Source organism: Mustela nivalis, assembly GCF_964662115.1.
Source record: "Mustela nivalis genome assembly, chromosome: 9".
NCBI classification, from domain to species: domain Eukaryota; kingdom Metazoa; phylum Chordata; class Mammalia; order Carnivora; family Mustelidae; genus Mustela; species Mustela nivalis.
In genome coordinates, this window is record NC_139028.1 from 24,162,525 (window position 1) to 24,178,902 (window position 16,378).

Here is a 16,378-nt window from a genome sequence, read left to right on the forward strand (position 1 = left end):
CCATTCTGAGAAATTTGATACTGAAAAGTACTGAGTTAAAAAAATTACATAATTTGAGGCCTCCGTGAATAAAATATTCCTTTTGTGAGCCCTTGTTTTAAATACCGTATAGGGAAAAAGTGGTTGAATTCTCATGTCTGTCCTTTTTACAAGGACAAGTGTGGTTTTATTGACTCATGTATTTTTGAACCAGGAAGTAGTTTGACTACCCCAGTTTCACCAAATTCATTAAATAGTTTAAGATTCTGCAACAGTTTCTCTCACTGTAATTATGTATTTTTAAAAGTCTGATTTTCATAAGGGACACATTCTTTGTGGATGTGAAATGGAAATGATTGATGGACAAAAAAGAGAACACAGATTTTTAAATGGATCCACTTAAGCAAGGAAGATTTCTTTAATGATACCAATTTGAAGAACAGAAGTGGTTTCATAGTGGACCATCTAATGGTTTGAGATAATTTTCAAGGGCAGCAGTAGGCAGAAATACATATCAGACAAAAAAAAAAAAAGAGTTATCCAAAATGATACTTTTGAACTAAATTTTAAAAAGGAAAGAATTGAGGCCAATTAGAAGACAGTGGGAGTCCAGATAAATCACATGTTCTCGGGTTCAGATGATGAGATGACAGGAAGGATGGTAGCTGTACTGTTGGTAGTTGAGATCAACCATCCTGCCAGGGGTAAAGCCTACAAGATGTTTTTGATGGTACTGGTCCAGTACTTTTAATCTCCTCCTGGGCCATATTTGGAATTCAATACCCTTGGACCCCATCACATTCTGGGTTTTTTTCCAGGTCCTCGTGTCATTTCACACTATTTGATTTTGATTCCTGGGGGCTGAATGTATGCAGACAAGAATTAGACTGATTTAAAAAGTGTTGTGTTATTCAGATCGCCTCAACCTCCCAAGTGTGCTGGTGTTGAACAGCTGTGGAATAACATGTGCAGGAGACGAAAAAGAAATTGCTGCCTTCTGTGCTCATGTGTCAGAACTAGATCTTTCTGACAACAAACTCGAAGACTGGCATGAGGTAAAGTTTTTATATTGCTGTATTTTGGTACTTCTGCTGAATTTTGGTTCTCACTTGAGATTCTTGTCTGTGTCTGAAGATAAATAACTGACTGCTTCAGCTGTTCTATGGTGATTTTTCAGTGAAGGTTGTTACTGCTAATTTGTTTTTCATTAATATGAAAAGCACTGGGGAGCTTTCTTCTGGGCATCAAGAGGTTAATAAGACCACAGTGGTTTAGACTGCTAACAATGCATTGGGTTTTTTACTGTTTCACTAGTTTATACATCCTGTGTTCATTCTGTACCACTACATCAATATTTAGTGCTCTAAATTGCCACAAAAATTACTTGAGCTTGAAACTCAGATTACAAAAATATTTGTTTTTGGTACTGAAATTAACTCCAAATATCTTAGAACTTTTCCTTATTTTATTAAGTCTCTTAGGTGTTTTGAAATAACTGATGTCTTTTGCCCTCAGAGTAAGTCACACCAAGTACACAAATAAAAGCATTGCAACTTTCTTTCTTATTATATATAATATTGCCTACCTGATGATGACATTACCTTGTGGAAACTATGCTCAAGAATCAGGGAAAAATAGTTCTTTCTCCTTGATTCATTCTCCTGCCTTAATTTAGGATCTTCTCTCTTGAGAAAGCTTCCTAGTAGATTTTCCTGCCTCTGGTTTTATTCTGCTTCCCATAAGCTTCTATAGTGTGACCAGATTCCTTTTAATCAATGAAATAAGATTATGACACTCTTACTTAAAGTCCTGTAGTTGCTTTTCACTGCCTGGAAACTAAGGCCTGAACTCTCTAAATGTAGCCTTCCACCATATGGCCCTTGGCTACTTTCAGAGTCTATCTTCATCGCTAGCCATATGCTTTTTCCTGCACCTCATGATAAACTCTTGACATGAAAAGCTTCCTTGCTTTTATTCATTCTGAATCTACTGCTCTTTTTTCTTGTCTACCTGACCTCTTCCTCTGTATCTTTCAAGACTTGGCCCAAGTCACTATTCCTTTACGAAATGTTCCCTGGCTCTTGCTCAGGCCGAGACAAACTATCTCAGTACCTATATCACAATGCTTTGATAAATGCAATCACTTATCACAAAGTAGTCCAATCTCTTGCTTGCTTGACAGTTTTCCTACTAGACTGTGAGCTTATTCAAAGTAGAGATTTTTGTCTTTATTACCATCAGCACCCAGAGTGTCATACTAGGTACTCAAATGTTTGTTGATTGCATTAGTGAATAAATTACTGTATTTTAGGGATTGATCAAGACCACTTGCTCCAACTTTTCCTATGATCTTAAGAAACTCACTTAATCCTTTAGTGCTTAAGTGCTCATCCCTAAGACAGGGCTGCAGATAAAATTAATCACTGAGGTGCTTTGTAGGTATTAAATGCTATACAAATTCTAAGACAGCTTTTTTGAGAAAAATCTGTGTGTAACCCAGTTTTCTTCAGCTTTTCTTACATTTATCTCTTTCATAGTCTAGTTTAATCTGATAATTGTGCTTCTGGTTATATGTCCTATTTTTATTGAGCTCTTTACCAAATCCTTTGAGATGCGTGTTGTTTGATTGTTAAAGGACTTGTTAATATATGCAGATTTACTGGGCTGTTCCAAGAAATAATCTCTGTTTGTACATATGTTTATTAATTCACTTATCTGAACAACTAGTATAATTTAGTGTTCCACAAATTACATTCTGTGCCTTCTTGGTCCTTTGAGATGCTTAAGTGACATGTGTGCTCTGTCCACACTGCACGGATGCCCCATGCACTGCCTTCCTTGTTCATCCTCCTCCTCCCTGATTCCCCCCATAGCCTGCTGCTGAACATCTGGTGAGGGTTTTTAACCTGCACGAGTGACAAGTCAGACCACATTTTCCTCTGAATCTTTTCACCTCTGGTGTTTGCAGGCCAATTCCCTTAAACGTGCTTCTTTGGGCGTGTCAGATTTCAGAGAGGCTTTGTGCTTTGCACTCTGACCACGAGCATAAGGTAGGCGTTTGCCCACTGCCCACAGTTTGATAGCAATACAGCTGTGGCCTCAGAAGAGCCAAGCTCTGTCAGTGTGGGCAGAACACAAAGTTCACATGAGGGATTTCAGCCTTTTCTCTGCTTGGTGTAGACTAAGGTTACACTACATATTTTCCGGGCCACATGGACATTACTGGACAGAGGGTCCTATGTTCCGTTGAGATCAGTTTGTATCTTCTTACAAGTGCTCTTAGTCTATTTCCAGGCAGTTTTCAAATAAGTCTTCACTGCCGCTACCCTTCAGGCTTCCGTCTTCCAATTTATTTTTATTTTCATCATTCCTTTATTTTTTGTCCTTTGCTTTAACTGTAGTTGATCCCAATCTTCTAGAATATCTATCAGAGCACAGAGAGGTGGGAGAAGTGCTGACAGCAGGAGCATATTGATTTTTAGGATTGATGAAACTTTGCCAGGCTACCAATGCCTCATCGGTCACAATTATAAGACATTACATTTCGGCCCCATTGCAATCCATATACCTGATTACCAAAAAGATAATTGGTCCCTGGCCATTAAGTAAGTTTAGTTTGCCTATATTTGAGATAGTAATATGGGACAAAATGACATAGTTTGTTCATTTAGTGTTTTGAATGGTCACTAATGTTATAAGTACTTCTTTTGTGGTTTAAACTACTCACTTCTGGATGTCTAGAGATAAAGATAAATACGTATGAGAGCTGTAATACTGTAGGGGAAGGCGAAGCTTTGTCTCCATCCTTCTAAAATTGGGCATCCACGTGTGAAAACAGATGCATTTTTAGCTTTTGACTTGAAGTTTAGCTAAGTACATTTTCGTCTCACCTTTCCCAAGGCATCTCCTTTTTCCTCCCTTCCTTATCGAAACCATTTTATAAAAGAAATTAAACCAAGTAGTTGAGAGCAGGGAGGAATCAGCCCCTCAGGTGAGGCAGAGAATAGCTTGGGTATAAGTTACAGATTGTTATCTTCCAATCCTTTCCCCATTTTTCTTAAAACTTTAGTTTCTTCATTTTTGGAAGCCAGAGTAGAGGGTCCTCTACTCTGAATTTGAAGAACAGAAGTGGTTGAGATAATTTTAGATAATTGTAGAGACCTAGAAGGTCATGTAAGTTCACATCCGTGTTTCTGCACACAAACATCACAGGTTTGAACTGCACAAGTTTGTTTGCATGCAGACTTCTCACAGGACAGTGCTATAAATAAAATTCTTCTTCCTTATGGTGTTCTTAATAGTATTTTCTCTGGGTGGGTGAGGATAGGCTAAATGGGTGTGGGAATTTAGGAGGGCACTTGTGATGAGCATTGGGCATTGTATGTAAGTGATGAATCACTGGATTCTACTCCTGAAACCAATATTACACTATATATTAGCAAACTAGAATTTAAATTAAAACTTGAAACATAAAAAAAAGGAAAAAGGTTAAGTAAAACAGAGGATCTTTTTTTTTTTTTAAGATGGAGAAAGAGAAAGAGGGTGGGGAGGGACAGAGGGAGAGACAGAGAATCCCAAGCAGGCTCTAGACCCAGCACAGAGCCCAACACAGAGCGCAGTCCCGTGATCCTGAGATCATGACTTGAGCCAACATCAAGGGTCAGACGCTTAATTGACTCAGCCACCCAGGTGCCCCAAAAGAGTCTCTTTTATGTAAAATTCTAAAAAATCTAGAGATGTAAGTGTATATGGTGGAATATGCATACATTTTTTTTTTTCTGGGACGAATCACAAGAAAAATTTCAATTCTGTTTGAATTTTAAAACTGTAAACATTTTGTTATTGTTTTGACGTCAGTGAGGATAGTGAGCTGTTGAATTTAGGGTGTTTTTTCATTTTCTTTATATTTCTCTATATGAAAACAAAATAAAACACGTTACTAAAACAAAAAAAAAATTTTTTTCTGTAGCTCTCACTTTATTGTAAGAATACAGTCTATAACATCCAACATACAAAATATCTTTATCAACTGTTTACATTTTCTGTAAGGCTTCCTATCCACAGTAGGCTGTTAGTAGTTAAGTTTTGGAGGAGTCAAAATTTACATGAAGATTTTCAACTTTGTGGGATGTTGGTGCCTTCCTAACCTCTGCATTGTTCAAGGGTCAACTGTATCACTGTAACTTAAAGTCTTTTCTTTTTGATTTTTAGAATTTAAAAAAGGTAAGTTGGTGTACTGCCCTAGAAACTTACTGAATGTTTGCCAGTCTTTGCTGTTAGGACATTTTTGTAAGTAAATTTACCTGTGAAATTAATATACTTTCTAAAATCTTATCATTAATGTAAGGTTACTCCCAAATCCTTTTTAACTTTAGCCTTTTAAATAATGTATTTATGAATTTCTAACATACATTATTTTTTCCTGTTTGAATTATTAGACTATAGTCCAGTTATAATTTTTTAGAATATTCCAAAGCTAATGAGTCATTATTCTAAATCTTTATTATCATGGGACAGTAGTGTAGATGCAGAATATGAAGAAGATTATATCTCATAATTTCTGGCAGAATTCCTTCAAAAACCTTTAAATTATCCATTTGGAGGTATTTTTTCTTTTCATTATAAAAATAAAATATGAGGAATGATGGTTAGTAAGAGGTTTATGTTTTATTTTTATTTAATGGGGGTTATATGATAATTGTTATTCTTTTTTTTTTAAAGATTTTATTTATTTATTTGACAGACAGAGATCACAAGGAGGCAGAGAGGCAGGCAGAGAGAGAGGGGGAAGCAGGTTCCCTGCTGAGCAGAGAGCCCGATGTGGGGCTCGATCCCAGGACCCTGGGATCATGGCCTGAGCTGAAGGCAGAGGCTTTAACCCACTGTGCCACCCAGGTGCCCCGATAATTGTTATTCTTGTATACTTAGAGTGAAATTCCTCTTCATCTTCTTTTGCCCTTGAAGCCAGGCGGGCCCTCATCCCCTATATAGGACCCCTTCCAAGCATATTCAGGCGATAGAGCGCAGGACCCATCCCATGTGCGGACTGTTTCACTGTGTCGTAGCCACAGACTAAATTCCAAACACTGGCCGTACATCACACAAATGCTTAGCACCATTTGATCACAGAAGGGATCAGGCAAGAGAACGTGCACAGACTGGCATAAATTACTTACATTAAAACTGAAGCCTACTGTGTTTTTCTGTAAAAAATAGCTCATTTCTTCATTTGCAAAATGAAGATAAAAATTGTCCCACTTCACAAGGTTAGCGTGTGGCAGAGCTGACTGAGTGTGAGGACCATGCCCTCTGACCCACTTCTCTGAATCTTCTTGGAATTAATCCACTTTGCAATGATGGTAGAGCTCCTGGCTTGAGTAGCTGACACAGAGCTGAGGTGAAGTGCACATCACTTTTTCATTCTACCTGTAGTTTTCAAAGCTGGCTGCCTTTTGGGCATAGGCATAACCTATGGAGCTCGGACAAGAAACGGTCTAGGTCCCAACCAGGAAGCTTAGCTCACCTTTGAAACTCCTGATTTAGTAGTTTATGGTAGAGCCTGGGAATTTGTGCATTTTTCACATTGTACCAGTGATTTGGTTTGACTTGATTTTTTTTACAGATTATATTTACGTGAGAGAGAGAGCACAAGTGGGCGTGGGAGGAGAGGCAGAGGGAGAAGCGGGCTCTCTGCCGATCAGGGAGCCGGATGCAGGGCTTGATCCCAGATCCCCAAGATCCTGACCTGAGACGAAGGCAGCCACTCAGCCTGCTGAGCCACCCAGGCGTCCCATACCAATGATTTTAAATAGGACATATTTAAATAAAAGTAAATACAATATAACATATAGCCGGGGTTGACATGTTGGTTCATACAATAGTTATGTCAGTAATAATTACATTCACTGAATGATTTTGTGCCATTAATTTACTCAGCAAACATTAAGCACCCCTATGCTGTAGTGAACTAGGTAAGTACTCTCCCTGCTTTCATGGAGTTTACATCCTGTGGGGGAATAGGTAAGAAAGTAAGTCTCTAGAACATATGCCAATCATCATGTTAAGTGCTTTACACATGTATCTCATTTAATCTGATCCATAGTCCTGAGAAACAGGTGGATCCTGTTTTCTCTGTGTTACAGATGAGGACACTGAGACCTGGGAAGGTGAAATAACCCATCAGACCACACAGCTGAGAAGTGTTGGAACCTGGTTTAAACCTAGGTTTTTTTTTTTTTTTTAAAGATTTTATTTATTTATTTGACAGAGAGAAATTACAAGTACACTGAGAGGCAGGCAGAGAGAGAGAGAAGGAAGCAGGCTCCCTGATGAGCAGAGAGCCTGATGCGGGACTCGATCCCAGGACTCTGAGATCATGACCTGAGCCGAAGGCAGCAGCTTAACCCACTGAGCCACCCAGGCGCCCCTGAACCTAGGTTTTTGACTGTGAAACAAATTCTAGCTATTCTGTTGTACTTCTTTTCTCATAAAGTTGAGTTACCACATTGATGCTTTACCCATTTACTGGGCTTCTCATATTTACTTCATACTTGTTTAAGCTAGTTCTTAATTTTTTTTTTTCCGGAGTATATTTATAATTTACTAGTGGTAGTATGCTGGAAGAATAATGGCTCAGGTTTTTAAATCCCAGATTTGGCTTTTGTGACGCTGAGGCCTTAGTCAAATTATTTAACATTTCCAAGCCTCAGTTTCTTCATTTTTTAATGGGAAAATAGTTACCTTGCAAGTTGCTTTGAGAATTAAATGAAATAAGCTATATCAAAGAGACTGGTACTATGCAGAGCAAATAGGTCAGTAACGCTAATTTCGTTTTTTAGAAAAAAAATCTTCTTGCCTACCAAGTTACTAGGTAAATTGTTAAATTTATTATCATGTTTTCTCTTTTCTTATGTAGTCGTGGACACTTTTTGGTTTTTGACTATATATATTTTGGACTTTGGTCATCTTTGAACCAAGTTGAAACTGTTCCCAAGTGATTATAACTATGTAGTCAATTTTGAACACTTGAGCTGTTACTGTGTGTTCTTCAATAAACCTTATATTAGGCTTAACATACTGAGGACAATAGGGAGGAGAAATTCAGAGAGAATTACATGACCCAGTCTCAGCTCTTTAGAAACTTGCAGCCTAAAATGTCCTCTAAACTGTCTTTTCTCCACTTATCAAAGAGAATGTCATATAGAACAGAACCAAAAACTTTGCCCAAGGCAACATGGAAGGGCTCTCTTTTGTACCATTAATTTTCAATTATGTCACTATTTCATGGGAAGATTAAATTATTTGCTGAGATTTGTTGAAATTACTTTTGCCCCTCTGTAGGTACCATCACTATAACACAGGACTCCCTGATATGAAGGGCCCCTTTCCCGGACACCCACTCACTTAAGCTTTGTGAGCGCGATTGCTATTTAAAAACTCTGATTACTGCCTGATATGCATTTCTTTTTTTCTCTCTAGGTCAGTAAAATTGTGTCAAATGTTCCCCAGTTGGAGTTTCTAAACCTGAGTTCCAACCCTCTGAATTTGTCGGTTTTAGAAAGAACATGTGCTGGGTCCTTCTCTGGGGTTCGCAAACTTGTCCTCAACAACAGCAAAGCTTCTTGGGAAACAGTCCACACGATACTGCAGGAGTTACCAGAGTAAGCCCGGAGGGCATGATGGAGAGGGGGCAATGTCGCCATCTTTGTTAGTACATAGAATTACTGCAGATCTCCTGTCTCAGAAACACTAGAACAGCATGGTGGTTGGAGAATGAGGTCAGAAGAATGAAGTAATTAGAACGAGGGTGTGAGGGTCATTTAGTAGCATTTTCGTTGCAATACTTGTTCAGTGTTGAGTAGCAGCAAGACATAGGATCTGTCATCCTTTGGCTAGAAGATATCCCTGAGAAGCACTTATCATTTCTACATCAACCCACCCTTTCTCCAATTTAAATCTTCTGATTACCTGATTTCAGAATTTTGCCTCAGCGCTTTTCTTAGGGAGGGAAAAAAATCATAGTATCTATAAAATATATTAACACTCAGATGATTAAGTGTCTCGCTGGCCTGATGGGAAAACGGAACTCTTTTCAGTAATTTAAACAAGAAATATGTTTTTATTTGTCGGTTTAGAAATACTCTTAGATTTGTTTGAATCTAGCTTTCAGTATGCACGTAAGTGTTCAAAGAAAGTAGTTTAAAGAAGCATATGAAACCATAGTTTATTTGTCTAACTATGGAAATGATCAAGGCCTTTTGAACCTTATCTCTCCCCATTTGTTCCATCCAAGTTTCTCACTATCCCTCTAGTAAGATTGGTTTCCTCACCACATGCAGCATCTAGCGTGGCTTAGAGTGAGTTTTTAAATCCCAGTTCTACTCACTGACCATATGACCTTCGATAAGGCCATTAACCTCACTAAGCTGTTTTCCTTGTCTTTAAAATGGACGTAATTGTATCTAACTTGCAGAAATAGCAGTATAGTCTAGGAAGCACTCGGAGCAAGGCCTGCCTCAGGAATTCAGTAAATGATAGTTTTTATTTTATTTCTAAACATTCTGTTCATGCTGTTTGTGGGATTTACCTCTATGTCCTTGCAATTTACGCAAGTCTACCTTTCCGTCCAGGCCACGTATTCTTTCCTGATTATTCTAACTGCAATTTCAGTTCCACTCCTATAGGAACTGCTATTGTACTTGAAGTTAGTACTGCTTTATTTAGCACTTAGTTATTTAAGCACAAAATTAATTTAGTCCTGGGTTATATCATTCTCTGCTGTTTTATGTGTTTTAGGTTTTGTCTTCCCAGCTATATTTAAGCTTTAGGAAGACATCTTTATATTTTCTCCATAATCCCTACCGGAGTCCCCCATACTGTAGGCACTTACTTACCGAACGAATGAAAATAGCCGCAAAGTAGAAACTTAACTGCTTTAAACAATGAAATATTTCCTTTTTTTCTCTGCAGTTTGGAGGAGCTTTTCCTGTGCCTTAATGACTATGAAACAGTGTCTTGTCCTTCTATTCGCTGTCATTCTCTTAAGCTACTACATATAACAGACAATAACCTCCAAGACTGGACTGAAATTCGAAAGCTAGGAGTTATGTTTCCTTCACTGGATACTCTCGTCCTGGCTAACAATCATTTGAATGCTATTGAGGAGCCTGATGATTCACTGGCCAGGTTGTTCCCTAATCTGCGGTCCATCAGCCTCCACAAGTCAGGTGAGGTATAGGCTTGTTCTTGTTCCACATGCAAATCGATCTGAGCTTATGCATGATGTAAATCAAAGCCCATTTCTTTCAGTCGTGGTTCTGCCTTCTCATAGGATACATTTCCAAGAGTGGCGTGCGGATGCCTATTGATTAGCTAAATTCAAGGCATTCGTTTTCATAAATGCTTTGATGCATATCAAGTGGCTGAGCCTCCTATTAAAGATAGTTTATATATTTATATTTATATATATGTAGTTTCTCTATTAAAGAGGTCCTACTGTGAAAAGAGTGAGATGAAATTGATGAATTGGACAGTAAAAGGCAGAGTAAAAGGAGTACGAAGAATTACAAACTAGACTATTTTGTCTACTTAGGAATTTCAACTTGTAAACACTCACCTTTCTTTTCTGGTATTTATATATGATCGATTGCCAGTTTGCTGCCATCCAATTCTGAGTCTCCCAGGAATGCACATTTTTAGCCTTTTTTTTTTTTTAGTTAATAAACTTCATTTTTTGAGAAGTTTTAAATTCACAGCAGAACTGATCAGGAAGTACAGCGTTCCCACATCCTCCCTGCTCTCATGCACAGCCGTCTCACGGTCAGAGTGCCAGCACCAAAGTGATACATCTCTTAAAATTGAGCCTACATTGTCCCATCACCCAAAGTCCACGGTTTACGTGGGGGTTCACTCCTGGTGTGGTCCATTCTGTGGGTTTGGACAAACGTTTAATGACAATGTCTCCCCTTTCTAGTATCATTTATATTAGTTTCACTGCCCTAACAACCTTCTGTGTTCTGCCTGTTCGTCTCCCCGTATCCCACAATCCCTGGCAACCAGTGATCTTTCTCCTGGCTCCATAGTTTTGCCTTTTCCAAAATGTCATATAGCTGGAATCATACAGCATATAGCCTTTTCAGACTAGCTTCTTTCCCTTAAGAATATGCATGTAAATTTCCTCCGTGTCTTTTCCTGGCTTGATAGCTCATTTCTTTAGGACTGAGTGATGTCCCATTGTCTGGATGCACCCCAGTTTATTTATCTGCTCACAAACTGAAGGACATCTTGGTTGCTTCAGAGTTTTGGCATTTATTAATGAAGCTGCTGTAAACCTCAATGTGCAGGGTTTCGTGTGGACATAAGTTTTCAGTTCACTTGGGTAAATGCCAAGGAGTGCAATTGCTAGATCATATGGTAAGAATATGTTTAGTTTTACAAGATACTGCCAACTGTCTTCCAAAGTGGCTGTACCGTTTTGCATTCCCACCAGCAATGAATGAGAGTTTCTGTTGTTTCACGCCTTCAGTGGCATGTGGTGCTGTGAGTGTTATGGATTTGGGCCATTCTGATAGGTGTGTAGTGGAACCTTGTTTTAATTTGCAGTTCTCTAATGACGTATGACATTGAGTGTCTTTCCACCTGCTTACTTCCCATCTGTATGTCTTCTTTGGTGAGGTGTCGGTTCAGGTCTTTTGCTCTTTTTTTTTTTTTTTAATTTGGGTTGTTCATTTTCTTATTGTTGAGTTTAAGAGTTCTTTGCATATTTTGGATAATGATCCTTTATCAGGTATGTCTTTAGCAAATATATTCTCCCAATCTATGGCTTTTCTTCTCATTCTCTTGACATTGCCTTTCAGCCCATTTCTTAAAATAACTTCATAACTAAAAATAACTCTAATCTACAGTTGAAAAAAACATATACAGTTTAATTTGCCATAGAAGTCATAAGGTTAGGAATTAAGTTTTAAAAACTAGCATTTTGGATAAAGAAGCTGCTGACTGTGCAACTTGACACCCATTACGTTAACTCTGTCCTTCCTCCTAGATGGAAATATGGTTCTGAAGGGAAGAGAGCGGTGGTGGCTGGGGATAGTTATGCACCGGAGCCCTAGTGTATTGCTCCTCTGCTTTTGCCCTTGCTGCAGGTGGCTAGAAATAGGAAGAGACTGCATTCTCTGAAATAGATTTAACATGTTATAAAAATCAACCAACTTCATTACGATGGGCGTATTTTTCCTAGCAGTGCCAAGTATCGACTTGGATCATATATTTGCTCACAGCCATAGGGAAAATTTTTTTTTTTTTTTGCATGAAACAGTTTTAATTTGTTGCATGTTCTTCTTGCCCAGTGGTTCAGGTTCTCTGTTTTTTTGTTTTTGTTTTTGTTTTTTTACTGTTCTTTGTGTTTTTTTTTTTTAATTTTTTCAGTAAAGCTAAAGCTTTTGAAGCACATCAAGTGCCCCACAATAGAAGAATGATACAATAAAGAAAGGTGCATAATGGCATGGAATATTATAAAAAATATGGAAGCTTCACGAATTTGCGTGTCATCCTTGCGCAGGGGTTGTGCTCATCTTCTCTGTATCATTCCAATTTTGGTATATGTGCTGCCGAAGCAAGCACCAGGTTCTCTGTTTTTTGTTTGTTTTACTTTTTTTTTTTTTAAGATTTTATTTATTCTTTTGAGAGAGAGAGAATGAGAGAGGAGAAGGATAGAGGGAGAAGCAAGGTTCCCCATGGATCTGGGAGCCCGATGTGGGACTCGATTCCAGGACTCTGGGATCATGACCTGAGCCGAAGGCAGTTGCTTAACCAACTGAGCCACCCAGGTGCCCTGTTTGTTTTATTTTTAAAATCTGTTTTCCCTTTCCCCAAAATGAGGACAGTATGTAGGAAAGATAATATTTAGTTTTCTATTCTACTTACCTTGCCCCATTTGAGAATTTGTTAGGTAAAGATTTGAGTCTGACAGTATCAACTCTGATCAGTAGTTCTGTTCTGTGAGTCTATGTTTGACAACAGAGTTGACCACATCAGCTTTTTTATATAAGCCCAGTATACATCTTACCCACTGAAACCACCAGAGACCCTCTTTACAAGTCATTTGGGTGGAGAATCAGTAGATTAGTGGGGTGTTGAGGTGTTGGAGAATAATGTTCCCTCCTTGACCACTGGCTTCACAGGGAGAGGAGAGGCTATAGGGAAGTTTTTGTGGTATTTAATTGTGTTTTGTTCTTTCCTTGGATGAAGAAAATTTTCAGGATGTCCAACTACAACGTTTAGAAGGACTTTAACATTTCAGAAATCAATTGAAGTAATTTTTTTCTATGTTAATCTTCTTTTTGTGTGCTTTTCTGGATTTACTTAAGTAATATATTTCTCAAATTAGGTTTGCAATCCTGGGAAGACATTGACAAACTAAATTCATTCCCCAAACTTGAAGAAGTGAGATTGTTAGGAATTCCTCTTCTGCAGCCATATACCACCGAGGAGCGGAGGAAATTGGTAATAGCCAGGTCTGTTGTCCTGATTACTCTCCTTTCTTCTCTCGGGCCTTATTTCATTAGAGGGATAATGCACTAATGGAGGGGAGTGCGCTGTAAGTTTATCTGTCTCTTGAACAGACAGTGCTCGAAGGAGCTGCTTCTGTAGCTTGAAGTCCAGAAGAAAAGGAACACAATATGGTGAGAAAGATGTGAAAGGTAATTGGCCTGCCAAGGCCACTGAAACATTCCCTCACAGATCTATTCTGCTTTTCTACCTTTTAATACTTATAATATTCGAAGTCCTGCTTTTTGATCATGAAGAAAAATTAGGTATAATAGGAAAAGAGTTCTGTTTCAGTTGTCTTTACTTTCTCTATTCACTTAGTGGTCATTTAAAGTGTAAATACCTAAAAATTCGGCTGTTTTATTAATATGAAACTTAAGAGAGCAGCATCTGTGTTTTCTTCTTGACTATAGATGGGCTCAAACATGACTACCACACTGTTAAGTTCTTCCTTTGACTCCCCTGCCTTTCGTGTCTCTAACTCTGTCTCCCCAAGACAACTGAAATGAGTTTTGATTTCTGTATGAGCCTTTAGCAACAATAAGATTCTGGCTGAGATGTAAAGAAAAACAAACTTTCATTTGTTTTCTTTGTGTACTCTGTGTAGTAGTTTTGAAAGGGGCTTTACGGTTCCCTAAGGAAGAGTGGGTCTTCAAACAGGTTGTTGATCTTCCTGCCCAGCTAACACCTAGCAGATCTATACTGCTTTCCAGTTGTGGATATACACAGTAATGTCACACTGAAGAAATACATTTAGGCATACTTTTCTTCTAAAAAGAATAAGGCTTGTAGTAGATCTTATGCTTTATTTCCTTTACATAATTCTTTTGTAAAGGTAATAAATTAATTCCTAAACAATAGAGCCCATTTGTCCTGACTTCTCCACTTGTAGACTTGTGCTGTCCACTATGGTGCCATTAGCCCTGTGTGACTTCTGAGCACTTGAATTATGGTTAGTCTGAACTGAAGGCTGCTTTAAGTATAAAATATACACAGAACCTTGAATACTTTTTATGAAAAAAGAATGTAAAGTATCCTATTAGTTATTTTTTAGTATTGATTAGATGTTGAAATGATTAAGTCCTCAATCTATTATATTAAATAAAATATATTAGTAAAATGAATTTCACCTGTTTTATTTTTATTTTTTAAAATATGGCTATTAAAGAACTTAAAATTATATCTGTGGCTTGCATTATATTTAAGTTGGACAGTGCTGGCTAGAATCTCAATTTGAAAGGCAAGGTATAGTTATAAACGGCCAGTGTCCCATCTAAAAATGAAACTTTGGATATTTTTGGTCCTTTTATTCTATACCACTTTAGTTCATGTAAGTAGTTGTACACAAGCAGAGTTATATCAAATGTGTCCTCTCAAGAAAGTAAGATGGGGGCCTCAAACCAATGATTTTACTTCTAAAGCTAAATATTCTCGCTGTCTTAAAATGCCTTTATTTTGATTTTACTTACAGATTGCCATCAGTTTCCAAACTTAATGGCAGTGTTGTTACCGAGGGTGAGCGAGAAGATTCTGAGAGATTTTTTATCCGTTACTATGTGGATGTCCCAGAGGAAGAAGTGCCATTCAGGTAAAAACCCCTCATCAGTTTAACAACATTTGAGCAAGTATTGAGGCAATTTAAGAACTCTTGTTTTAGAGCAAATCTAATAATCTGTTAGAGGACTTTGGTGATAGGTTTAAAAAAAAAAAAAGGAAAAAACACAAAGCAAACCCATTTTGTCTCATTTTCCACAGTGTATTTCTTCTAGCCTTGCACTTGTATTAAGAATGGTTGGGTAAGTATTTGACTACTTCCATTCATACTCCATATCATTGATTCCTGTTTGACCCTTTTCTCCAGGGACACATCTTTACCTACCCCAAAGCTGGTCTCTTCCTTCACATTGATCTGCTTTCAGGATATACTAAGTTCTGCAGTTTGGAAGATTTGGCAAATAGGCATTAGGTTTAGAGAATATGAGGAAAGGACTAGAAAATAGACTCTTGAGGAAATACTAAAGGAATTAGGATGGTCGAGTATGAAGAGAAATGCTGAAGGCTCAATTTGTAATTACCTTTAAGTATATGAAGAGTTAATATATGTGGTTTGAGGAGGAACTGCCTTTTCTTAATAGTCATTTATTTTTTTATTTGAGTATAGCTGGCACACAATGTCACGTTAGTTTCATGTTACAACATAGTGATTCAACAAGTTACTATGTTGTGCTGTGTTCACCACAAGTATAGTTACCGTCTGTCACCACACAACACTAATAGAGTACCATTCATTATGTTCCCTGTGCTGTACCTTTAATTCATGCTATCACTGGAAGCCTGTGTCTCCCACTCAAGCCCCCTTCTCCCTGGCAGCTGCCGGGTCTCGTATTGGTAGGTCTGATTCTGCTTTTTACTTGTTTGTTTTGGTTTTTAAATTCCATGTAGAAGTGAAATTGTATGGCATTTGTCTTTCTCTGTCTTATTTATCTCACTTAGTATAATATCCTCTGGGTCTATCCATGTTGGCGCAAATGGCAAGTTCTCATCCCTTTTCATGTCTGAGTAATATTCCATTGTGTGTACGGGTGTGTGTGTGTGTCTGTGTGTGCCACATCTTCTCTATCCATTCATCTATTGGTGGACACTTGAGTTGCTTCCGTATCTTGTCTGTTGTAAATAATGCTGCAGTAAACATAGGGGCACATATATTTTTTCAAATGAATGTTTGTGTATTCTTTGGGTAAATACCCAAAAGTGGAATAGCTGGATTATATGGTAGTTCTGTTCTTCATTTTCTGAGGAATCTCCACACTATTTTCCACCGTGACTGCACCAATTTGCATTCCCACAAACA

The 16,378-nt window shown here is 38.0% G+C and overlaps 1 protein-coding gene across 7 annotated transcripts in view; it reads left to right on the forward strand.

The window, feature by feature from the left end:
• TBCEL (tubulin folding cofactor E like) overlaps window positions 1-16,378 on the forward strand; it is a 72,784-nt gene that overhangs the window by 23,775 nt on the left and 32,631 nt on the right. For all 7 annotated transcript variants that reach the window (XM_082683714.1, XM_082683712.1, XM_082683713.1 and 4 more), the window contains 5 exons: window positions 895-1,034; window positions 8,458-8,639; window positions 9,949-10,205; window positions 13,367-13,493; window positions 14,999-15,115. In XM_082683714.1, the coding sequence (XP_082539840.1) occupies window positions 895-1,034; window positions 8,458-8,639; window positions 9,949-10,205; window positions 13,367-13,493; window positions 14,999-15,115 (823 nt within the window). The remainder of the gene's footprint in view (window positions 1-894; window positions 1,035-8,457; window positions 8,640-9,948; window positions 10,206-13,366; window positions 13,494-14,998; window positions 15,116-16,378) is intronic.